Raw genomic sequence first — 26,786 nt, 5'->3', positions numbered from 1 at the left:
GCTTGTACCCGAGCATCTCTCACGGGGACACACAGAAGTAAACGTGCTTTATGTGTAGCCAGATTGTCTTGTATTATTTTGTTTAATTCTGTTGGTCTTTCCTTATTTAAATCTTCTAAACATTTTTTTTCATTTGACTCGTTTCATTTTGATAATGATAAAAGAGGTATGCTGAAAACAAATATAGTAACCTAGATTAATTAATTATGCTCACAGCTTCGGTCGATAAATAGTCGTGCATGTGGGTGTCTGTGTGGGTGTTGGTGGTGGCTAAACCAATGCATCACAAGGCGCTGCTGAGCAGTGGCCGGGGTGAGTAGTAGCTGTCAAGACTCACAGGATCTAAAGATAGCGTGACTGAGTGACCTGAACCGCCAGACGGTGCAGTGAGGGAGGGAGGGCAGCGCCGCTCCACGTGCACGCGATGGCAGCCCCGCCACTGCACGGCGGCACCAAGGCACACACCGCGGCCATGAGCCCCTTTCCGCCCGCCACGAATCAGACATGTGCATGTAAAGCCCGAGGAGGCAGGTGTGTGTGTGCCTGGGGTTAGGTATCAGACGACAGGTGAGGGTCTGTCCTTGGTGGGCGGGCGGGCGTAAGGCGACACTGAGCTGCGGGGCGCCGCTTCCCCTCTATTGTGCCCCGACGCCGCCCCTTGATGACATACAGTGTGTGGGTAGCGGCCCGCATGCTGCCAACACCTGCCGCGCGCTGCCAAGCCAATTTTTAGCGGAAAGACAATGTCGCCTTCAACTAGTGTCATTCTCGTGGGGACAGATAAATCTTCCTCAGAGATAGTCGATTTGGTTAATTCGTAAAGACATTTTCGGCGCAACAATACTGTGTATGGCATTATCAATTTTACATGGCACTGTTGAGCGTGTGAAAGAGCGACACCTCTTGGCACCGGCTGCTAGCTGGCTGCCCCTGAGAGACGCACGGAGCCCCGGCACCCCATAACCTGCCCGGGGCAACCATCTACCACAACGCCTCAAACCCTTCGCGTGTGTCTCCTCCTCTGTGGCCCTCGACATGCTAACAGTCCCCTGTGAACCCAATACTTCAGTGGTGTTCAACCTTCTCGTTTGTTAGCCTCCCGCTTCTCCCCCCCTCCCTGCCCCCGCCTCCCCCTCGACCCCGCCTCGCCCTTCCCCTCACTGCTCGTCGCCAATATTCTCCGTGCGTCTTACCACCTGAATCAGAATGGCCCTCAATTAGATGTTTATCGGTATATTTATCCCTTTCTGCTTCATAATATAGAGAGCGCTCTATATTAGAAGTGAGCGTAAACACACACACACACACACACACACACACACACACACGTTTACATTCGTTTCTTTTTGTGGACCATTAATTAATAAAGATTAATCATCGTGTTAATTCTTTGAGTGAAAGAGGCAACTCATGTCACCTGTCAATTAGCCGCATGTGACGATGTAATGGAGTTTAACACGGGTTATGTTGGGGTATTACTGAAGAGCAGAGAGACCCAAGATTTTTAGCATTAACAAATGGTAAGATAATTAAGGATGCGTCTGGTCACTGCACCGTGGGTAAAGATACTTGAGCTGAGGGGAGGCTTCAGCGCTCAGTTAAGGTGCATCTTGATTGCGTGGATAAAGGCGTGACAAGGTGAACGTGGAGAGAAATTATAATAAAGGATGACTCTTCTCTTCCGCTGTGCATTATATTATAGCGTGTGTGTGTGTGTGTGTGTGTGTGTGTGTGTGTGTGTGTGTGTGTGTGTGTGTGTGTGTGTGTGTGATCTTGACGTAATGGTTAGGGGAAGAAGGTAAACACAACAAAAGAATGGCCGTAGGTACCCATAAACTGCTGTGACAAAGAGCACCGTCATATACTAACGTAAAGGCATGGAAGCAACACACACGAAGAGGAATTACGTTATTTATGAGTCCACTCGAGGTTATAGCTGTAGACGATGTGAGTGCGGCAACGTTGTCAAGCAGCCGTTGAAAAAAGGGGGTCAGCAGTTAGCAGAAGTATGAACGGTGATCTTTTCAGCAGAGAGAGGTGCATGAACTGGAGAGAAAAAATAAACAAGTATGAACGGTTGTGTATTTAAGTAGCAGGAGTGCGTGAGTAGGATATAAAGATGTGTATGATCGGTGACGTTTCAAAAGCAGGATAATAAATGAGTATGAACAGTGATGTTTATAGAAGCAGAAGAAAGTGAGTAGGAGAAAAAAAATATGAACGGTGATATTTTTAAGCAGGAGGAAGTGGGTAGGGAAAAAATTATGCATGAATGGTGATGTATTAGGTAGGAGAACGTGATTAGGGGAAAATAAGTATGACGGTGATGTTTTAAGCAGGAGGAAGTGAAAGAAAGTAATAGGTAGTAAGGAGGAGGAAGACTATGAACGGTGACGAATTAAAGGAGAAGAAGGAGGTGAAAGAAGGAAGAGAGTAAGTAGGGAATAGCATGAAAATAAGTGAAGTGTCATATTCAAGCAGGAGAAAGTGAACATGTGGTAATCAGGATGGAAGGAACAAGAGCAACGTCATGTTCAAGCAAGGAAGTGAAGAACGGGATGTAGCGAGTAGATAGGAGGGAACATGCAGTATTTATGTACCGCACCCCGCGAAGGCTTGTTATACATCATGGCTACACAAGACACAAGCACTGCCGTGCCCCTCACCGACCGTAAGTGTCCCGGGCAGAAGGTCGCCTTATTAATCCCCGTCTAGCTCGGGCATGACTCACGGCTCCCCGCGCTCGCCTTACTCACCTGCCCCGCCGCCCTCACCTGCCGCCGCCCCTCAGACTGGCGAGGGGCGCAGGTGAGGCGAGGGCCGGGGCGGGAGGGGGATCGTCAGCTTCACCGTGGCTGTAAACTACGACGCATGATGATGGTGTTCACTCGTCTGTTGTGGATTCATTTGTAGATTTTTTTGGGGGGTGGGAGGGCATGTTTTAAGAGGTTGCTTTTGATTTTGATAATTTTTCCTATTCTAGTTTGGGGTGTCTCAACGGGGGTCATATGGCCCCCATGGGGATCATGAGAAATTTTTAGAGGCCACAGAAAAAAAAATGGGGGCTCACGGAGGGCCACAGAACAAAGTTTGGTCCACTTGAATTGCTACTTGCATGATCTTTTTCAATGATGGTTATTCCTTAAACCCCGAGTTAACTGATGGCTAAACAAAATTTATCCATTATAACCAGCCTCATAACACACCACACAATACAAGCGAAAAGTGTTACTCCAGCTTCTTTCCCGTGAATGCGGGAGTGAGGCAGGGCTGTGTCCTTGCCCCATCGTTTTTCAACACTTGTATGGACTGGGTACTGGGCAGAGTTGTGGACCAGAGTCATTGCGGAGCATCCATTGGCAATACCAGGGTCACTGACCTTGTTTTTGCTGATGATGCAGTAATCCTGGCGGAGTCGCTGGAGGGTTTGGTGATGGCTCTCGAAGTACTGCACGAGGAGGTGAAGCCCTTGGGTCTTCAGGTCTCCTGGTCCAAGACCAAGGTACAGGTGTTTGGAGGCTTGCTGGATGACACAGTACAGTCTGTTCATGCGTGTGGCGAGGACGTTGAGATCTCAGAAAGTTTCACGTATCTTTGTAGCGTAGTTCATAATAACGGTGAGTCTGGCCAGGAAGTCTTACGACGGATTGGTCTGGCCCACGGTGTTATGGACTCACTCAACACGAGTATATGGCGTTGTTGATACCTGTGCAGAAGGACAAATATCCGGATCTTCAAGTACCTTGTGCTCCCTGTCTTACTCTATGGTTGTGAGACATGGACACTAAATGGCGACATGGAGAGGCGGATTGATGCCTTTGGTAATAAGTGTCTACGCAGAATCATGGAATATAGCTGGTATGACTTTGTGTCAAACCGGCGACTACTCCGTGAGACTGATTCGACATTATATTACCTGCATAGTCCGTCAGCGCCAACTCCGGCTACACGGGCACGTGGCACGTTTTCCGGAAGCTGATCCTGCTCATCGGGTTGTCTCTGTAAGAGACAATCCTGAGTGGAGGAGACCAAGGGGACGCCCACGGAGTTCGTGGCTCGAGCAAGTCGATAGATCCTGCCGGGAGGTACCCGGGTTGGGAAGGGGGCCTGCATGGAGACTCGCCTGGAGAGATCCCCGGGCTTGGCGTCGTAGGGTGGGCGAGCGCTGGTGTTGTGTTGGTGCAGCATGGGACCTTCCCTTCTCTTGGCACTGTTGGGCGTTGTAAAGTAGGCCCGTGCAGACGCAGATGTACGGAAACACGTGCATGAAGGTTGGTGGTTTTTGTGGTTTCTTCTTACGGTTCACGGGCCGGGTTTGAGGGAACTATTTCGGGCAAGAGGATCAGAAACAAGGGAGGGACGAGATTTATGTTTGTTTACTGCGGTGTTTTCGCAGTCTGACATCGATGAGGTCATTAGTGTATATCTTTCGAAAGAATGGGGGGTTTTTCCCCTATATATCTAATCCCAAACTTCTTAACATTATTCTTTTGTATATCCTTATTATATATAAAAAAAAATTAAATACTAAAATATTGATATATTGGTTTCGAGACTTGCACCTCTACACACACACACACACACACACACACACACACACACACACACACACACACACACACACACACACACACACACACACACACACACACACACACACACATAATATATAATATGTATATTTTCAGCTCTCGAGCTGCTCATCCCTAAATAAACCGTATATTATTATTATTATTATTATTATTATTATTATTATTATTATTATTACACACACACACACACACACACACACACACACACACACACACACACACACACACACACACACACACACACACACATGTATGTGTGTGTGCTGAGTTTAAGCGCTTACGTCCTCGGTGAAGAGTGAAGGCCGTGGTTGCATCCGACGAAGTTGGAAATATTTCCGACATATTATTACGGGTGAGAGAATGAGGAGAAAATGGAGCACCCGGCGTAGCCGCCCCGTGGGCCCAGCTTACCTCCTCTGCCGGTTACCAAGACTACCTGAGGATTTATTTATTTATTTTTTTTATTTTTTTTAAGTTAATGTGATGGAGCCGCGGTCGGATTGCGGCACGAGTGGATGTGTCGTGGCCTGCGTCTTTGATGTCGTCGCCAAGTATAATTAGGGAGTTAAGATTGGTACGACGCAATGCACCTGCGAGATAGCCCGGCGGCCAGGCCTGTGTACACCCTCTGCCTGCATGGGCCCAGCCACCCACGAACTCGGCCAGCGCCGTGGCTCCATGCCGCTCACCTGCTGCCGGAACATTTAGTTTGCTTATTTTCTTACTGACTTAATTTTCCCCGTGATCAATTAATACGCATCATTGGTGCACACAGCCACCATTCAGCTCGTTCTTGGCTTGCGTTGTCTTGTTGAGGCGATGTGTAAAGAAAAACACCGTAAAGGGGATCGTAGAGCGGGATTCCCCAAACCTAACTTATTTAAAATTAAGATAATATCATGTCGTGGACGACAACCCTGGGAAATTAATGTGATTTCCCTTTATTTTAGATTTTCCTTCATTTTAAATTGCTAAATGCATGGAGAATATGTCTCATTAAATGCAGGGACATCAGATTGCACTTTTGGATACAAGGAATTTTTCTGCTTACGTAAACAAAATCTTCGCTATTAATTGCTATATGCAAGCTTAAAATGGATCATATCTACACATGGGAGTGATAATATGAGTAGACACGACCAAAGTATTAGTATGTAGTAGTAAGCGCAGTATCATCCTGCAAGCACATTTCCCTTTGAAGACAATGCACTAGACATAATAGCACCTTTTTGACCAAATGTAAGATTTTTCTTGCTTTGTTTACGAATGTTGCACCTCCGTCCCGCCAGCAAGGCAGACCATAAAGATCTCGAGATGAAATTAGTCTGTCTTACACGTCACGTCGAGGGCCGCTTCATATATCCTCCACGAGGCTTTTGTTAATCGGCAAACCAGGCGATTGTGAAGGTGTGAGGATAACAGTGACTCTGAAGTTGGTGATTATATGCCCTGCGAAAGTGCTTGAGTAGTGAGTATGGTGAGAGAAGTTTGTGGAGTTCTGGCGGCGAAGTGGCATAGGTGATGATGTTGGCGGTGGTGGCCGTGGCAGTGGTGGCGGCGGCGGCGGTAGTGCAGGTAAGAATAGTAGCCTACCTGAGGGGAAAGTGTACCTTCTTACTCACTCAAGGGGCCATAAATAAGGTTAATGCTAATGTTGTTCGGTGTGTGTATCCCAAGACCCCACAGCCAGATAGAGAAACACATTGCGAGAATCTTTTGAAGTCGGCACGGGTAAATAAGCCTTTGTTGTTCTCGGTTACGGCTTTAGCTCTGGAGATGTACACTGTTTCACTTTGATTGGGATGGATGATGCACGCGACACACAAACACGGGTGTCTAGGGAAAACAAGAAGCCAACCAAGAGGGAATAGATAAATATAACCATTGAGCCAGAAGGACGAAGAGGGATAAAAGGGAAAGAGTGGAAGGTACCTAAATTGACGCACTCGGTAAAAGAAGACCAAGAAAGATGAAAAAAGTAAACAAATAAAAAAAAAAAATTAGACCGGCTACGACGAGAAAAGTTTGGGTCAGTAGCAGACTATTCGTAGTTATTTATATTTATTTCTTTGTATATAAATGTAGACGAAATTTTACCACGTAATTTTCTACTAGATTTAGTTAACTGCTTGAAATTATCTAAAGCATCAATTTTTTCTTAAAGTTTTGTAATGGGTGTGTTTAAGACAGTGCAGATATATTGCAAATAAATCGCTCTGAGGTATCATATATCACTCACAGAACATTTGTATTTTCTCAATGTCGTTGAAACAATAAATCTGTTTTTATAATGAAAATATATCCAAGTGAAGACGTTCTCTGAATAAAGGGCAAACAAATGTACGCAGATAGAAGGTGAAGAAGGGGAGACTTTTATCACGGGGAAACATTAGCTTGTCTCCGTATCTGGCCAGCATCTGTAATGTTTTTGGCGGCTTCTGTGTCTGTCAGCGGCAGAAAGACCTGGCCGGCTGCCTCCCTCCTTGTTGATAAGACGCCGAGGTGTGTGTGTGTGTGTGTGTGTGTGTGTGTGTGTGTGTGTGTGTGTGTGTCAGGGGAGAAAGACGAATCGAGAGAGATTTTAAAACAATTCTGTAAAATCCTGACGTTTTGCAGCCACACCACCTTTGCAACACACACACACACACACACACACACACACACACACACACACACACACACAACGTTTTTTTGTCCACGAGTGTGTGCAGATCATTAAGCAGATGAAAACACGGTGTGAGAGAGAGAGAGAGAGAGAGAGAGAGAGAGAGAGAGAGAGAGAGAGAGAGAAAACGAATTGCCGGCGATGAAGAAACTAGGTCCTCCCCCCCATAAAAATAAAGAAGCAGCAAGCCTGTGTACGTGTAAAAGCACAGCCACCTCCGCATAAATGGCGTTAAAAATAAGTTAGAAGGTCTTGCAGGCGTGCGACAACACCCAAGCAGTCAAGTTGTGTGACGAGCTGAGGAGACGCCGGCGGCCTTTTCATTCTTGCTTTAGGAGACGGAAGGAGAATAGGCATGTTAGTCTTCGGGGACTGACTAGCGTTACTTCATCAAGGAAATATAACCGCCTTCATCTCGTAGCCTTAGTCGTTTTGATGTATGAATATGTTGTTTGTTTCTTTGTCACCTTAGCTGTGTCTGTCTGTTCGTCTCTCTCTCTCTCTCTCTCTCTCTCTCTCTCTCTCTCTCTCTCTCTCTCTCTCTCTCTCTCTCTCTCTCTCTCTCTCTCACACACACACACACACACACACACACACACACACATACACCACTACCACCGCCACTAACAACAACAACCACCACCTAACAACTCATAGTAACAGTATATCTCCCATTCACTTTCCGTGGCTACTGTTGCGCCTTTCTTCACTCTCCAACATTTTCTTCCTCTCACCCATCTTTCCACTTCTTTTATCTTTTTTTAGCCCTTCCTCCTTGCCTCCTCCTCCTCTCTCCCTGTTTACAGTCATTTAGGTCCTCACTTCTGTGCCAAAAGAAACAGTTCGTGGCAAAAATACCCTGAAGAGAGACATTTTTACCTTGGATGAAACATTTACTCTTGTGCACACCAAGCCTACGTACGAGGAGAGGCCAGAAGGTGGTGTTGTGGAGAAAGTAAGTGAAGAAAACGTTGTGTAGAGACGGTGATGCACAAGGGGAAGTATGTTGGAACGACGTGGTGGATGTGCTGGTGAGGGTGCTGGTGAGGGTGCTGGCGGGGGCGTGAATGTGATGTTGTGCCATGTATAAACTTGGAGGCATTACGAAAGCGGTAGATCGGGTAGTCTTGTTTAGAGTACACGGGGGCTTTCTGGCAGTGCTTGTTTGCGGGTTGCTGTCTGAGAGAGAGAGAGAGAGAGAGAGAGAGAGAGAGAGAGAGAGAGAGAGTGAGGGGGCAGAGAGATGGGGACCTGGTAGAGGGAGGTCGTGCGGTAGACTTGAGCTGGGGCGCTGAGAATGTGCTGTGCCGGCGCTGCGTTTGACGATGAGAAATGTGGCAGCGAGTTGCGTTAGTGGTACTCCTGACGCAGGTGTTGTGCCGTTCCACCATTTCCTGGCGTTCCACTTTATCCCGCTACACCGGGGCGGAGTTATTGGATTGGAGGACGACGGAACCCTTGCAGTATCTTTCCCCTATTCGCTTCCTGATCCTGACTCTCTCTCTCTCTCTCTCTCTCTCTCTCTCTCTCTCTCTCTCTCTCTCTCTCTCTCTCTCTCTCTCTCTCTCTCTCTCTCTCTCTCTCTCTCTCTCTTCCCATTTTTACATTTTGCCTAAAGTTTAGTGTGTATGTATGTGTGTGTGTATGTGTGTGTGTGTGTGTGTGTGTGTGTGTGTGTGTGTGTGTGTGTTAGCGCGCGATAGCAACGCTGATTTGAAGTCGGGAGGAAAATAGATGATCATTATGAGAGAGAGAGAGAGAGAGAGAGAGAGAGAGAGAGAGAGAGAGAGAGAGAGAGAGAGAGTGTGTACTGGGTAAAGAGAAGACCTCCTACTCTATTTAGAAACACGGCTATTTCTCAGGTTTTTATATTGTGTCATGACGTCAATCCTTCCTTCCCTCTGATTGGTCTACCATTGTAGGTACAGAGATGCCCAGGGCGAGGTCACTCCTTGAGGGTTTGTTTTGGGTGACTTGACCGACGCGGTCAAGTCACCCAAAACAACAAGCCATCGGGGAGTTCGGAGCTAATATATTTAAGCCTACCGAGGACATGAACGTTTCGGGTGCTGGTGAAGTGTGGGAGCTGTGAGGCTTTCGTGTCTCGATTTTTTAACTTTTTTCAAAGAGGTGCACGAGGAAGTCACTCATTCGGAGGTATAGGTGTTTGTACGGTTCGTCGAGGAACAACCGACATTCAAAAATACTGAGGCACACCTGCTGGTCTCGTGCGTGGTGTGTCAGTGTAGGTCATGCATGGAAGCACCTCGCATTGCAAAAAGTTGAAAAGGGGCGTTTATGTATCTGTAATATTGGTTATAAGTATTATCATTATTATCATACCATTATGCTTACGTTAACTCATTCTGAAAATCAAACGTGTTGTGTGTGTGTGTGTGTGTGTGTGTGTGTGTGTGTGTGTATGCTCGTGTGTATGTTTGTCTACAGATACACCGCCACAAACCTACACGAACCGACTTTAGCGTTCCTTGCTGGTTAAATTTATAGTGGTATTAGTGTATAAGGGGGCGCCTCCCCCTCTTGGCGGGGACCCAGCAGCGGCCCCTCACCCTACACATACTGTCCGTGTGCGTGTCTCCCTGCCTGCCTGCCTGTCTGTCTGTGTTTCGGTGGGATGGTGTGTTTTACTGGCTGACTGACTGACTGCTGTACTCTTATCACTACTCATTTAAAAACAAACGAAATCTTATAGTAAAAATGATCACAAAATTTTCATATTTATTACAGTGGGTAGTGGAGCTATCAAGAATTATGCGGATTCTTTCACATTCATCGTAGCTTGTGTCAGTTTATTCCCTTACACCTGCTTCCCACTTTTCCCTCCCTCTTTGCCTGACTCCCACTTTTCCCACTGTTTCACACACTCACCTGTCCCACTCACCCTTCCTTTGCCTCCGCCGCCACCTGTCTCGACACACATCTTGGCAGGAAGAGGCTCCCCTGCGGCATGGTGTTGGGGGAGGAGTGGTGCTCAAACGGAAAGCTAGGGGGATAACCAAGGGCATGAGACAGACGCTGCATATATAGAAGAAACTGAAACTGAAAATCTGTTGCATTTGAAAAGCAAGAGACCAATAGTGAGGTGGACATCAACAAGTTTATGGGAGTAACGGATGGAGGCGGACTAAATGGGAAGGAGAGGAAGAGCAAGGGGGAGGGGGTAGGGGGGGGGGGTTGTTCTCACTTGGCAAGCGTCCTCGCCTCTCCGGGAAACAATTGGCATCGAGTGCGGTCCCAGAGTTGTACACACCTTGCGGCGACTCCCTTCCCCCCTCACACTATTTTTTCCCGTGCCCTCATGTATTTGTTTGTCTTTAGTGGCGTCCCTTAATTAAGGTCGTGGGCATATACTTTGTATTTTTCTCCATGTATTTATTTCGTTTATATAATAACTCAGTGTATTTACTGTTGTATTTGGTAAATAACGAAGGGCTACGTTGGGCTGATTTACCTGAGTGCAGTTGTGAATGTCTGGTGAGGTGAATTTACTTAACTGATACTGAGTGACGCCAACCATCCGTCTCCATAGTTTATGACTTGTTTACAGGAAGTGTCACAGGCACAAGTTACCCAAAAATGACGCTTGCGAGGCACTCGTGGAGTGTTTACTATCGTCCGTCCAAACAAAATAACACACGCGAGTGTTGCCATGAGGTCTGCCTCCACAACTTGACGTCACCATGAGTTCTGTGTAGCCCCCTGTTGTCTAGGGTGTCTCGAAAAGACGAAAAAATAGTACCGCTGAGTTGTGGAGATGTAGCCAAAAAACATATACTTTGAAAATTAAACATGAAGACACAGGTAAGAGAGCATATGATACAAGACTCTATACCCCGATAAATCATTGAGTAATAACAAAGGGCAGAGAGAAAAGTGTGTTGAAATTGTCTCTTGCTTGCTGTGATGAGAAGAATCAATTAGAGTGGAAGATGGTGGAGGTAACCTGTGAGCTAAAGTGGGCAATGGGTGAACGGTTTTGTGGCCCATGACTGTGAAACTCATGACTATCAGCGGCCATAGGACACATCAGCTCGTGCCGCGTCAGAAGTTCGCCCCCAGGCGACATGCTTAAGCACCCAGGGGGAACAGACGCCACGATGTGCGTCCCAGATGATCGTCCACGCAAGAAATTGTCTTTCCGTGAGCCTGAGGTTGTCACCTCTACCAGGAACGGTCGCCAGCCTCCCGTTCTCCACCTCCCTCCCGATGGTACAACTCTCCCTGCCCATTCCGTCCTTCATCATCCGTCGCATGATCAATCGGGCCAGCACCACCATCCTGGCCACCACCACCCCTCCCACCACCACCCACACGCGTCAAGACAGAGCCTTGGCCGCCCTCACAGTATAGCTGGCATCGTGGGTTTGGGTGGCTTCAGTGCCTTGGGCGGCGTGCCGGGAGTCACTAACATGACTTCCATCGTAGTCTCCCAAGGAGTTACCTCATCTGGAAGCGTGTCCGGCGTAACTTCGATGCTGGGCAATCCGGGTCTTCTCTCTCACCCAGGCATTTTGGCGGGGCGACCAACACCTATATTAACTCCACCCACCAGTCCCACCCACGCAGCCAGCAGCCAGCTTCCCTCAGCACTACGCCAGGGACCCAACAGCCAGCAGTCAGCCCCTAGCAGTAAGATAGCGCCCACTCAGACCCCCACATCTTTGGCAAAGGCGGGTCCATCTCAAGGACCTCAGTCGATCTCTAAAGGTGCCGCCAGCCAGGCGCCCTCACCAGCGATGAAGCTGTCTTCTGCTCATCAGCCTACCTCACCTACCATAAAATCGTCCGCCAACCCACTAGCTGTATCTTCGGCTAAAACACATGTCAGCCAGCCATCTCACCATCACGGGAGAGCCGCGTCTCTTCAACCCAGCTCAGGAAAGTCTCTGCCCCCAAGCGGTAGCAAGGGTGCAGGCAGCACGAAGCCGACTAAACCCGCATCACGCAACAGTTCTCTCAAAAAGCAAAGGTCGTCTCCAGTCCAGCAAGCTGTAACTTTCCTCACCGAACACGGGATAGTTAATGGCCGTCCCAGAGGCAACTACAACACCACTGCTGGTGCCATTAGTCTTGAGGATATTGATTTAGAGGTGAGGCTTATGGTAACAAGTCATATCACGACCAGTGTTGTTTTGACGGAAACATATGTATGTTGTGCTTTTGTGGTGCTCGAAGATTTTTTTTCTTTTCTTCAGGCAAAGTAATGGAAAGCGACGTGAAGGTCTGTTATATAAACCAGTTAATTAAACTGTGTGATCGTAGACAGTAGCATACTTAAGTCAAGGATAACCATAAGCATAATAGTGATGAGTAAAGCCATTTCCTCGTGTAAGGTGTTCTCGGTGTTCATGATTTAGTCTGCGGCCATCCCGGTACAGTATTTGTAGTCAGCTTTGTGTGTGCGTAGAGGGAATCAAATGAATGTAGAATGATGTATCTAGGAAGCATCCCAGCTGCCAGTGGCGGCGAAAGTTTCAGCTGGAGGACAGGCATCTGCTGCAGGCGTGGCGAGCTCAGTTGAGCAAGACAGCTTGGTTCGCGCGGTACACATTATTGCACGTCGCAGCCCGACACGAGTAACTAATATATTTACGTTTTCATCATCAGAGTCAAGCAATGCGAGTCGTAAGGACGGTAGGACAAGCGTTCGAGGTGTGCCACAAGATTTCTGTGAAGGACACCCCACAGTCTCAGGACTCTGCCGAAGATGAAACCAGCGAACAAGGTTCAGAGGCATCCACAGAAAAGTTGAAGAAAGGTATTTACATTTATTTACCTTGTAACATTCTATTCTTTTAATTAGCCTCTAGGCATAATATTGATTTGTTATTTACTTTATTGTAATACTATAATACTAAAATAGCATTTTGCTAAAGTTTAGAACGTAATTTAATACAGAAGTAGCCATGCATACAGCAGATCAGAGGTAATGAGAGTGTAATGGTGTTATATTGGATAACTTTTGACAAGTGGTTTTCTTTTGTGAACATTATCAACAAAAATGAAAACTGCTCACTTGCATTATCAAAATTATGTAATTTTTCAAATTTAAATACAATAATCTGTCTTATGGAATAAGGAAACCTAATACCCTCCCTTCTAAAAATGCAGTGTATTCGCTGTGAAACAATCATATGCAAACTTATTCCCTTACTTAGTACCTCTACGTCTGTTAGTGCATATAGGGAAGCATTTCAGAAAATTATTTTCATTAAGTAAGAGCTTCATACACCTGTAAATATAATTGAATAGTTAAAGGATCAGCATTCATGTCTCTTATAAAAGTACGAGCTGGATTTTCAATAATTTTGGGATCCAAGATGTGTGTGTGTGTGTGTGTATATACATGCATGTATATCAAACATTTTTTTAAATATTTTTTTCAAACTTATAGGTGCAGAAAATATAAACACAGCTATAGGTTTTAATGGCAGGATCAGCTTCTTGTGTACAGTTACACCCACATTGTATGCCCTAAATCCACAGCAGTAATCTTGTACAGTATTATAGTGTATAAATTAGCTTCCGTGTTTTCAGACTTACTGGACACGGAGAGTACCCAGGAGGACCTAGTCACCCTCACCCCTTCAGACTCTGTCAATGAAGACTCTGTGGAGCACTTGCTGCAGCGGCCCAATAAACTGGAGCCCCTGGCGCCTCCTGTTGGCTCCGACATTTTCCTAAAGGTATCTAACACACCCACACCCACACCCACATTTTCTCTCTCTCTCTCTCTCTCTCTCTCTCTCTCTCTCTCTCTTTGAGGTCCACTTTCTTGTTACATAACGTAGCAGTTACTTGATATTTTTATACAACCTTCTACAGTGTAGGAACAAAAATATCATTGGGATTTCCTTGATAAAGGGACCTCTTACCAAGGATCCTTGCTTTTTGGTAACATTTCTGATACTACTTAGTTACGATTAGCCACTAACTGCCCTAAAAATGGTTTTAAAAAGTTCAACATGGCTACTTTAGTGTTAGTAAAAACTTATAGAAGTTTAAAAATCAGATGGTACACTTTGTCTTAATTAATACAGATCACCCTAGGAATAAGACATTTTCAAATGTCACCCATCACCTATTTTCTTATCCACGTTCCCACTCACAATAATTTCTTTAACCATTGTAGATCTTTTGTAGGTTCTGCCACAGAAGTAAATACTTGAAGGTGACACCAAGCAGATTTTATCTGCATATCTTTCTGCCATATTGCTTCAAAAAAGTGAGATTTTCTGTGAATCTTGCTAAAATTGAGGAGGTTTTGGAGATCAAGCAGGTGGAGGTGGTAGTGGAGGAGGAGGAGGTTCTGGGGGTTGTAAACATACTGGTGGTAGTTGAGGAGGAAGTTGTTGGGGTTGAGGAGTGTGGAGGTGGTGGTGGTTCAGGAAGTTGTATAGGTCAGAGAGTTGTGTTGGCTGAGAACCAAGTGTTGTTTTTTGAAAAGGAGGCTCTGGGGGTTAAGGTGAAAGCTGTGGAAGTTAAAGAGAGGGAAGGGTTTTTTTATTTTTTATTTATTTATTTATTTATTTATTTATTATTATTTTTTTTTTTTAAGGTTTGGCTCATTTCTTGATGGGGCTTGCTGGTCATCCCCAGCCTGTAATGATGCAGGCTAGTGTTTTATAGTAGTGTCATCTTACTTGGCTCATGTTGCCCCCTGGAGCTCATCTTTGATTCTCTTTAGAGAGTTTATCTAGAGTCCAGGTTAATAGGTGGTTTTCAGAACAGCATGTGGATAGTCGTAAGCTACTTGGTGATGACTGAAAATTGTCATCTTGTGGGACTGGAACCCAAACCCTCCAGGACACTGCACCTTTATGGTGATCACTTAGCTACCAGGAGTAGGTGGAGGTAGAGGAGGAGGAGGTTGTGAAAATCAAATATAAATTTTTGGAAGTTTTGATTGCTGAGGAATAAGTGATGGAGGTCAAGGAGGTTGTAGGGTTGAGGGTAAGGTAATAAAGGTGGTGGATGGAGAGGTTGTGGGAGTCAAGAAGGAAATTGGAGGGTTGAGATGGAGGAGGCTCTAATGGTAGAGGAGAATCTTGTTGTCAAGAAGGAGAGTGTGAGGGTTGAGCGGTTTTTGGAGATCAAGGAGAAGGATTTGTAGGTCGAGTAGCAGCTTGTGGGAGTTAGAGATGTTTTTGGTCAAGGATGTTGTGGAGGTTGAAAGGGAAATTCTAGAATTCGAGCAGGTGGTTATGAGGGTCTTGGAGATGGTGATGGTTGAGAAGAAAGTTATGTAGGTAATGTGTCAGAAGCAAGATGATAAAAAAAAGCATCTTTTTGTCATTATGTGGAGTCTAAGTATTTACCTCAAGGTGCTCTACATTAGTCTTATCATATTTTATTTTTCATTTTTTATTTGGTTCAAGGCTTTTGTTTTGAGACAATTGACTTACAGTTTCACCATCCCACAGGGTGCTGGGGAGACATACACATCTCCCCTCAGTGAACCTTTGCCATCAGGTGACACATTACCAATGGCAGGCACTCCACTCTCAGTGCACCATGAGCTACAGCTGCTGAGAGAACAGTTGGAACAACAGCAACAACAGACCCAGGCAGCAGTGTCTCAGGTTCATTTACTGAGGGACCAGCTGGCAGCTGAAACTGCAGCCAGGCTAGAAGCCCAGGTTGGTGATAAATTTATTTATTTATTTCTTAATTTTTTAAATGTTTCAGCCTATGGCACCAGTAGACTTTCTTGGTGGGGCCTGATGGTTGGCCCCAGCCCATCATGGTGCAGGCAAGTGTTTATAGTGGTGCCATCTTGCTTGACTCATGCTGCCCCCAGAGCTCATCTTTGATCCTTTCTTTTAGGGAGAGAATCTATGTTCAGTCTAAAAGATGACTTTTTTTTTAAAGAGGAGTGATGCTTGACCCTAGATATTGGTGGTGTGGGAGGATGTTTATATGTAATGGTGCCATTATGTATCTTCTTGCACATCCCATGCTGCCACTGGTGCTCTTCATGACTGAATCACTTTTAGTCGATACTATCAACTTTTACAAAGAGCATGTGGCCAAACCAGGGTCCACCCAGATACCTTCTTAGTTGTACTTACATGTCTTTCTGTGGTTGTTTCCTTGTGTACTTGTGCAATGGACATCAAAGTAACTTATTTTGGGGAGGACCTCTTCCTTGCAACACCTGTCCACCATGTCAATGCACTGATTGCTCAGCCACCACTATCTCATATATATTTGTACAGGCATGATTCCAAGCCATCATTTTAGTTCATTGGGGCACCTTCAAAACATTTTATCGAAAATTTTGTTGCCAAGTCTTTATGCTTACAAACATGCCATTCCTCACATTTTCAACACCAAGTCCAGTTTAGGGCATTGTCTGATTGAAACGTTGGTCCCTATATAAAAAAAAAAATGTCAATCAGGCTGGCTGCCTGAATATAGTGCAAAACTTGGATCTGGGAGCATGATCAAATGACTGTAAAGCATCTCAAAAGCAATCATCCCAAAGCAGACATTTTGACATCAAGGCATCCATGTGTGTTTCCAAGCATAGCAATGTGTGTGGAGATTTGTTCTAGCTTGGTGCTCCATGATGTACTTGTGAATTGCTGTTGCTCATTTGCATTGAATTCTTTGTAACTAACTTTGGTAAAAGAAGAGGCTTCTCATGCATGCCTTGTCATTTCTCCACTTACCCTTTTTTTGTAAAGCTTACATGTTAATGCCTTGATGTATGAACATCTTGCTCTAGGATGGTCACTTTTGAGGTGCTTCACAACAATTTTATTGGAATTGAAATTACATTCTAGACACATTTCTAGATTTCAGTTTGAATTTGACATAGATTGTTGTGTTCATCAAATATGCTTTAAACTTAGCCTAATGAAATTTTGAAGCAGGGCAATCAATATTTAAGAAAAAAGAAGTGTTGCAGTTACTTGCACATATAATACTCTTAAATAAAGCACAGTATTATAAGGTATTGATTTACTACACTTTTATGAACAAAATATTATTGTAAGTTATTTAAATGTCATTTGACATCATCCATTTCACATTGATTGATTGGGGCATGCAGTCATGGTGCTGTAACATCAGCGGTTCATTCTAGTGAAACAACTCAACTAGACTCAAAGTATTAACATAAGGCAGCAGACCAGCCAATTAGTAACCTACTGAACCAGTATGGTATCCCAGCTTCACTAGTTTTTTAAAGTTCAATAACTCTCAATATGTAGTGAGACAACTTTGCACTAGTGGCACTGCCATCATCTTACATTGCTATAAGGTTAGTTAAAGGTCTAATTAGACTTAAGTGACAACAGCATCAGTTACTCAGCTATAAAATTTGGTTGGGTGGGACCCACTCAGGAAGTCCCCCGGCCATAGCACTGCCAAATCTTATTTAATGTATACAGAATATTTGATACAGTTTGAAATAGTGTGTAGCTGACATATGAGCAAAAAAGAGAGTGATTGATGAATTTGGGGTGATGTGGCAAGGCTGTGAAGAGGTTCGGGCCAACCAAACGGACTTCATATTTGTGTTGGACTATAGTGTTGGACACATCTTTTCCCATTTTTGTTATACTCTGATTAAAAGTGTTTCAATTTCAAAGCTGACATTTTTAAAATTATGGAGCAGTTTATGTGTTTGAAAACTATGATTGGGGAGAAAGAAATATTCTGGGTAAATAACAGTATTAGAAAAAACACTGAAACTGTGACAGCTATCAAGAAAAGCGAAAAGAAAATCAAACACAAAGAAAATAAATATATATTTTTATGTTAAATCTTGTTTTAGGGAAACTCTGGTGGTATTTTTTATACTAGTATATATCTTTCAATAGATTACTGAAAGGTTTCCAAGTTACATAGACTCACCCTTCTACTTCACTTCCAGGCTCGGACTCATCAGCTGCTGGTTCACAACAAGGAGCTCTTGGAGCACATCCAAGCACTAGTGTTGCAGGTTCGGGAGTTAGAGTTGAAGATGGCAGGGAGTGGCAATGTCATGCCAACCCTGCAGCTTCTCCCTTCACCTCCCGAGATTAAGTCTCAGGTCAGTTTAGAAATTTAATAGGAAATGTAGTGAAGTCATTACTCACCACTCACACAGAAAAGTACTTTTGAATTTGCAATTCATTTTTTATATGCTTGAATTTTCCTTTTTTTTCTAATTGTATACCAGATTGCAACAGAAGTCCATGCTTTTGGTTAGTTTTAAATATTAAGTGGGTTGTTGAGTCATCTGGTTTTAATTTAAAATATTAACTAATGCTTTGCTTTCTACACTGACAATTCTTTCAGTTCAGCACCACACAACTATAGTGGTCCATGCAGTATGAGCATTTCAATGTTCACAAAGCATTTTTCTTTATTGATGAGGGAGAAATAAGAAAAAATAAAGGAATAGGGGCTACATAAATAGATATTGGCCTCACTGGTATTGTATACAATCCAGTAACAAACTTCAATTAGGTTTCCAGAATTGGTAGTCCGATTTCTCAGTACACTTTTGTAGTTACATAACTGGTTCATTTAAACATGTCAGTGAAAAGTAATTGCCATGTTTCTTTCAAAGCAGCCAAAGGTAACAAAAATTCTCTTGTTTTGGGATGAAACTTGAATGCAAGAGAGAGATCACAATGTTTAAAAGATTAAAGAAATTCCATCTAGAGAGGGCACTGGTTGTCACAGAATAAATAAATGTGTGACTGACTGAAAATCATACAATGAAAGGTTTGAAGGTTGCTGTCATATAGATTAGTTCAACTGAGTTTAATTGCAGAATAAAAGTTGAACTAACTGTCATTCTTCAGGACGTACATATTGAATGTGAAAAACACAACCCGTAAGAATACTAAAATAGAATAGAAGCCTTGAACTGTTTTGTTAAGTGCTATGAATACTTACATCACTTCAAAAAGTAATAGTGGTAATAGTAATTGATGACCAAGTAATAATTATAGATGACAACTAGAGTAATTATAATAGTAATATAATAAACAAAAAGTTGAAGTAATATCAATAGAAACGGTAATAGACTCCATCTCTGGTTTCTATATTTAAAAATGAAGAAGCCTCTTTACAAAGCTGCACAATTTTCTCAGTTACTTTGTTTCACAATTTATTAAACTTCATCCACACTCAGGATTGCAATTGTTTTCATCATAAATTTTGTAGTTCCCCAAATTCATTACTGAATAACAAATTTTTTTTTTTTTGCTTCATTAGAGTTAAAAGTCCGGTATGTAAGTTTTGAATAAGTGTCCGTTCATATTTTATTGATTCTTGCATTCAGAATCAGTATGATATTCCGACAGCATAAGAAGGTATACCAGTAGGAAAATGGTTGAATGAATAAAATCCAGCTACATAGGGCCAAGTAGGGCACAGTAGGAGATTAAAAGAAATTGCATGCTCATAACATTTCATAGAATATAGTTAAATCAGTAAAGAAATGTACTTCCTTCTCAAGTAAAACATGTTTAGATCCCCTCAAAATAGATATTACTCATACATCTGGCCATTAACTTTCTTCCTGAGACTTAATATTTCCACCTTTCCTCCTTCCATAGACGAGTCCTTTAATAGAGATAAAGCTTTCCTGAAGACTGTATTCCTCTCGTAGTTTCTATCCCAGTAGCCTTGATGAGCACTAGACCAGTGGTAATTGCAAGTAATTACTAAAATTTTACTTTGAAAAGAAAATTCTTTTTAATCTCCCACCCAATGTCTCCATTTCTGATATATTTATATATATATGGAATTACACCAGGACATTGAACACTTTTTGATATCGATGAAGATTTTATTTTTGATAAGGTATAGATTCCATGATGATAATCAGCTTATATGTTACTGCTTGGGCACTGCTTGCATGACACACACACACACACACACACACACACACACACACACACGGCCCGGTAGCTCAGGGGTAGAGCGTTTGGCTCACAACCAGAAGGACCGGGGTTCGATTCCCCGGCCAGGTGAAGATAAGTTGGGTTTATCTTCTTTCACGTGTAGCCCCTGTTCACCTAGCAGTGAGTAGGTATGCGACGCCAGGCAGGGAGTTGTGACCTCGTTGTCGCGGTGTGTTGTGTGTGAGTGGTCTCAGCCCTACCCAAAGATCGGTACTACAAGCTCTGTGCTCTTCCGTAGGGGAACGGCTGTCTGTCTCGAGAGAGACCTGCAGCAGACCAAGAGGTGAATTACACACACACACACACACACACACACACACACACACACACACACACACACACTCCGGTAGCTCAGTTGGTAGAGCGCTGCGTTGCAAGGCTTCACGGCCAAACAGGCGGCGGTTCGAGCCCCACTCAGGCTGGATTCTTTCCGTTAACTGGGAGTGGTTACTGTCCCCCCTTAAGCAAGGGGGATGGGGTGTGTGGTGTGTGAGGTCCTGGCAGTACCCAGAGATCGACGATAATGAGCATTTTCGCACGTTGGGAGGGTACCTGCTGGCGAAAGCGAGTCCAACTCATGATCAGGCCATGGTGAATTACACACACACACCAGTATATTTGGTATTTGAAAACATTTAAAATCCAGAGTAAATGGAAATTAAAACATTTTTTACAAAGAGATGAGAAATTGAAAAAAAAAATAAAATAAAATAAAATTTATTTTTATTTCATACAACTTCATGGAAAAGTAGTGCAATACAGAAGGGACTCTGCTCCTTGGTTAAGTATCCAGTGCACTTAGCTGGCAAACCTATCACATGACAAGAATGATTCATGACATTAGGTCCATTTTCAAAGTACCAAATCAGATGAAACTCAATACTCATTATACAGTACCCTCTCGAGTTTCGCGCTATCCGAGTTTCGCGATCCTCGAGTTTAGCGCTCAGTCCTAAATTCTTACCATCACGACTTTTGTGCATTACCGCCACGAGTTTCGCGGTGCTTTGACACTGCTTTGACACGTCCGGGTCACATTTACCTACCATCGGCGTCATGCGTGCTGCCTTAAAAGGCAGTGTCCAACCATTGGGGCTATGGGCAACCGCGGTTGCCCGTATGCCCAACCAGGAGCGAGTTGTTGGTTGTCCGTATGAATGGAAAACGGTTGTGAGTACGAGCGTGGGTATGTAGGTACCGAACGGCTGCATGTAAACAAACAGACGACGGCAGTGGCTGAGGAGTAAGGAGCAGTGGAAGATGGCCCACCAAGAGACTCGTAAAATGGACTGGCAGAGCTGCTTTGCTCATTACTTGATTAACAAGATAAGAGAACACCCCTTGCTGGGGAACCACAGTCCAAAAAACTTTTTTGTAGATCTCCTGGTGTTTTCCTCTTCTTCTTCTTTTGACCTGTGGTCATGGCAGCGACAGTGAACAGTAACAATGGAAAATAGCAAAAGGGCATAGAAAACCAAAATCAGGGAAAGAAAAGAAAAGAAAAACACCTAAGTTCAGGGTGAAGTGTATAAGTGCACACTGTGAAGTAAATAAGGGCCGCTTTCACAGTCACTGTTTGTTTTGATTGTTACCAATGGCGGCGATCGACGCTATAGTTTTCCACGTGAAATTAGCCTATGGGGTAGTGGTGGCTGCAGAGAAAGCAACAGGTGTTGAGTGTGTGGTAAGGTGCGGGGTGAGGCTAACCCCGCAGCCGCCACGAGGTGCCGTTGTAAAGGCAATACCTCCGACACCATCACATCACATCACTACCCATCGGCCAGTTTCACGTGGAAATACTAGAGCGGCGATCACCGTGACTGATAACGATCAAAACAAACCAAATGACTGTGAAAGTGGCCCAAAGTGCATGTTGTGAAGTATAAAAGTGTGGAGAAGGAGGACCTAAGAAGCGATATAAACATTATAGGTCAAAAGAAGAAGAAGAATTGTAAGAAATATCTCCCCGCTGAAATTAGTCATTCTGCTGTCCACCACGCATGCACGCTGTGGGAATACACAGCATTAAAAGTGTTAATTTGCCTGGATTTGTTCTTTTTTGTCCACTTGTGGTCTTTGTGAGCGGTGAGGGAAAAAAGGAAGCAGTAAGCAAGTTGAACCTCTCTGCGAGCTATTTTGCGATTGCGGCGGCAGTTTACGTTCAATAGGCATTGAAAAGTCAATCATGATGTTAGTGATTTGATGATATATAACAAAAAGAATTAGCAGATTATATCATAACACAGAAAACTACCAGAAGCTATAGGTTTGTCCAACTGTACCACGGGTGACCGCGAGCAACCACCCTTACACTAGTAGACGACACCACGTGGATCACAAGCCTGTATTCAGAACTGCCAGCCAATTGTAAGGCAGCCGTCTTCAGCTGCGGCTTCAGAACGACCTGTTCTCACTTCCCATTTTCTGCCTATTACTATTTTGAGATAACACGTCGAAAAAAAAATGAATTTTTTTCCACGGGCCGGAACCAATAAGCGCTTTTTTTTGTATTTCAATATCTTGAGTTTCGCGATCCTCGAGTTTAGCGCTATACCTTCGGAATGAAGCAAGCGCGAAACTCGAGAGGGTACTGTAGTTAAGGCAATCAGATACTGGTAGTGAAACATTTGGAAAATTTTGCAGTGCCCTTGATAAGCAAAAGGGTAAGAATGTGCTTTGTGTAAGATGTTATGGTTATCTTACATCTTGAACCCCGAGTTCTTTGACAGCTAGAATTTGTTCCACTCAGGAGATATTAGAGCATAGCTCTTTCAAATAAGGATGTTTTTCCCTTGTTTTAATTAGATATGTATTTCTGCTTGATTTTTGTGAAGCCTCTTTTGTATTCTTTAGAACAAATGGCATTCTTAAAAATGCCATAATTAAAAAATTAAATCAATGTAGTACCAATTGAGACATTGGCTACATGGCACATACTTTTCAATGAAGAAATATCAGTTTCCTGCATCAGTACTTGTATATGCATCTGTTGACTGCATGTCTTTACTGATATTCTTTTTACCTTTTGTGTTGTGTTGTAATTTTATAGAATATAGAAGTATTGTTTTGTGACTAACGGCAGTAGCAAAGCCTAACGACAGACCTCCACCAAGGATACTGCACCTCAGAGGTCCGGTGTGGCTAAGTAACCTGTGTTGAAGCATGCATGGCTCAGTAGTGTTTTTTGTTTGCAGAAGCATGGTGTTTAGTGGCTGCTGCAACGAGTGGCCAACTCATGCTCTCTCTCTGGCCAGCTCTTGGTGACTGATGCCAGCCCTGGCCATACAAGCCAGTTAGCTGCAGCGTTGGATCTTGGGGGTACAGCATCCACCCTCTTCCACTCCCCTGAACTACCACCCACACCCTCCCCAAGCATAGCCCACCATCAGTTCCTCTTCCCAACCCCATCACCCCCAACCCACTTGGAATCTCCTTTTGAGGGACTGCCTAGTGGACCTATCCAAGACTCTAGTACTGTTCCTCATTCTAATGAAACCAAGGCCCATTCACTTTGTATGGGGCCACTAATACATCCCTTACCCTTGTGGGGAGATGAAGCAGACAGTGCTGGGGAAGTAACCCTGGCTGTGCCCCAACAGGAACCTTCCATGAATTCCAAGCTGCGAGGAGTCCCTCGGTCCCGTACAGCTCAACGTCCAGAGGAATGCAGCAGCACCCCGTCCCTCAGCAGTGAGAGTGACCTCAAACGGGACAGCAGTGGCCAGTCCTCAGGGGAGAGTGTTACCCAGGCTGTGGCACAACTCTATGCCTTAGAGCCCCAACGTCTGGCAAAAGTACCAGAAGATGCTGTCACTTTAGGTCCTTATGGACCAACTCCCCTCGGTACCCCACGCAATTTGAATGGACCTATCACGCGCACTGCCAGTGAGCGAGTCTCCCGGCAGGAGACACTGGCTCAGCTGCAGCGCATGGCATGGGCTAGGCATACAACTAAGTGAAAGTAAGGAACTGCTGAAGTCAGTGAAACTTGCAGTGTAGAAGCAATGGCATTCTATTATTAAGTGAAAATTTCTCCATAAGAACTGATATTTTTAAAATGACTTTGAACATGCCTCTGTAAAGAATGTTAGTGAACACGAAATCTATTTTCTATTCCTCTGTGTTGAATTTTGAACAGGTCTCCGAAAATTTCCAGGAAAAGCACTGCATCTAAAAGTAGTTTACTTCATTGGGGACAATAAGGATATGTGTACGGGTGTATAAGTGGGATTGTGATGTGCATAAATGAGTAGTGACCAGCTGAAGCTTCACCCTTCAAAACCTGTGATACAGTTGAGTGTCCCTTGTGTGTTACATATATTTTTTTTTACATTCAGGTATACAAATAAGACCATAATACACGACAGTCATGAAGGCTGCCTACTTGCATGCTTGAATCTCATAATTTCCAGTAAGTAATGGTACATACTGCAGGACTCATTTATAAGAAGGTAGTATTTTGTGTGCTGGCAGCCTCTTTCGTAGGTTTAAAAATAAATATTAATTTGTTTAATCTAGTTTTAGAAATGATATTTAATTATTCATAATGACTGTAATACCAGCATGATGTGGGACAAAAAGGGGAGTCAGAAAGTGGAGGAAGCTGAAAACTCCCATGGAGAGTGACCTATGGATTGTTCAGAGTTGATGTCATGATCATGCCATATCATCAGCATTGTTATAGAAGGGCTTGTGAATGTCACACCCAAGAGTATCATGTATGTGACTAAAAGTGTACATCACCAACCTGAACCATTTCCTAGCTCCATATTCCTTTGTATATATTTCCAGATTAGTGTAAGGTACATGTTCTGTATATTTTTATGTAAACTTCAGAAGTAGGCGACAAGACAAATCATACCAGTAAATATTGTATGTATCTTTAAGGATCTGGAATCTCAAATGACTAGCTCCTTTGATACTTTGACCTATTTCATTAGGTCCTGCAGTTACTCAAGTTATTCGTATAGTTAGTCTGGTCAAGATTGTGTCGTATGTTTAAATATCACATTTTTGTTCCCATTAGGTTAGTATAAAAGTCATTCTCTTCTTCATACGTGCTACTTTTATTTCCCAGTGCCAACATAGTGCCAAAGTGCTTTGCTGAGACATTAAACGCTATGAAGGAAGAAACATTATTTTGTATCTTATCTTCTGTGTTGTGCTCCCTTATCAAGGTGCTGTGGTGAAGGTAGACAGCAGATTATTAATTATGTTTTTATAGGAAAACTGTACTTACGTGAGAAGCTAAGTCTAGTTACTTGATTATTGATGATATTCATGGATGCATTCGAGGACCTTTTCTGGTCAGGGGTGATTGGTGGGAATAATCATGGTGGCATGGCATTAGCTGTGTGTTCCCATATTTTAATTCCAAAACTCAGTTTATTTCTTATGACACTTGAAGTAGAAAAAGTTTCCAGCCACTTAATTGGTCTTTCATTAACACCACAGGCTATGAAAAGAAAAATATTCAAAGCTTCTTCATTTGTTCAAGTTTAATCCTAACTTCTTGTTAATCTATTATGATAAAAATATGAATTGTTAATAATGATAATAATAATGAAAAGTTATAATAATAAAATAATAATTATTATTATTGTGATTACGATTATCATAATCATCCAAATCATTTCCTGGGAATTAAGAAATGGTCTGAGTAAACTTAGAGAGGGTCAAGGAGAAAATAATCTTAAAAATTGAAGCCTCACCTAGGAAAACTGGTAATAAGTTAACAAGTAATGACAATAACAATTATATTTTATATTATTACTATTGTTATTGAAAAAGAAATCAAGGTGGATAGTAAATAGGCTATATGTCATTCTGATATGTTCAAAGAAAATCGTTGGAGGACCCCCAATTTTATATTTTTTTCTATATCAGAATAGCTACATCCCTCTTATTCAAAAATTCTAATGGCATGGTAGAATATCTCAATGTCTCAAGCCTATAATAATAATAATTATTAATATTACTTTGATAATTAAGAAATAATTGAAATTGATTAAAAAAACTGCCCCCTTGTTTTGACCTTGGCAGGAAAAATTTTAAGCCCTCCTCCCTTGTCCCTCTTCGTTGTCATTGGCAAATAGGAAACAACTAACCTCCCGTGTCTCAAGAAAATCAGCATCACCCCATTTTCCACACCAAACGGTGGAAGAGGGATGCACTGACCCAAGAAACAAAACTTACGGTTAGAAGAAAAAAGATCACGCACCTAAATGGGCCATCACACACACACACACACACACACACACACACACACACACAAACACTGAAACGGACCACAATAAACATTGGTATACCTTGTTTTGACCCTAAATATGAAATCCAAATTGTCAGTGATATTGGGTGATGCCCCACAGTCCATCTTGTGACAGGCAGTTATGATAACAGTTGTAATAATAGCAATAATAATGATAATAATAGTAATTATAATATGAACAAATGAATAATCATACAAATCATACTTATCATTTACATACATAATAATACAATGCACAAATTCACATGCAATAACATTGACAACAAATAACAAAATTATATTTTAACTGAGATTGGGAAGACCATGTGATCTGTTATAATAGTAATCAATAG

General features: G+C 43.2%; 1 protein-coding gene across 5 annotated transcripts in view; it reads left to right on the top strand.

The window, feature by feature from the left end:
* LOC127003724 (carboxyl-terminal PDZ ligand of neuronal nitric oxide synthase protein-like) overlaps window positions 1-26,470 on the top strand; it is a 67,079-nt gene extending 40,609 nt beyond the window's left edge. For 2 of the 5 annotated variants that reach the window (XM_050870679.1, XM_050870678.1), the window contains exons 2-7: window positions 10,826-12,368; window positions 12,886-13,036; window positions 13,816-13,964; window positions 15,702-15,917; window positions 18,161-18,319; window positions 23,441-26,470. In XM_050870679.1, the coding sequence (XP_050726636.1) occupies window positions 11,343-12,368; window positions 12,886-13,036; window positions 13,816-13,964; window positions 15,702-15,917; window positions 18,161-18,319; window positions 23,441-24,145 (2,406 nt within the window). In that variant the 5' untranslated portion in view covers window positions 10,826-11,342 and the 3' untranslated portion in view covers window positions 24,146-26,470. Of the gene's footprint in view, window positions 1-10,825; window positions 12,369-12,885; window positions 13,037-13,815; window positions 13,965-15,701; window positions 15,918-18,160; window positions 18,320-23,380 lie in introns of all 5 variants that reach the window. The other 3 variants (XM_050870680.1, XM_050870681.1, XM_050870683.1) reach the window with 3 other exon arrangements.
* Window positions 26,471-26,786: the final 316 nt, after the last annotated feature.

Source organism: Eriocheir sinensis, chromosome 26, assembly GCF_024679095.1.
Source record: "Eriocheir sinensis breed Jianghai 21 chromosome 26, ASM2467909v1, whole genome shotgun sequence".
In the NCBI taxonomy this organism is placed as follows: Eukaryota; Metazoa; Arthropoda; class Malacostraca; order Decapoda; family Varunidae; genus Eriocheir; species Eriocheir sinensis.
This window is presented reverse-complemented; position numbering and strand designations above follow the sequence as displayed.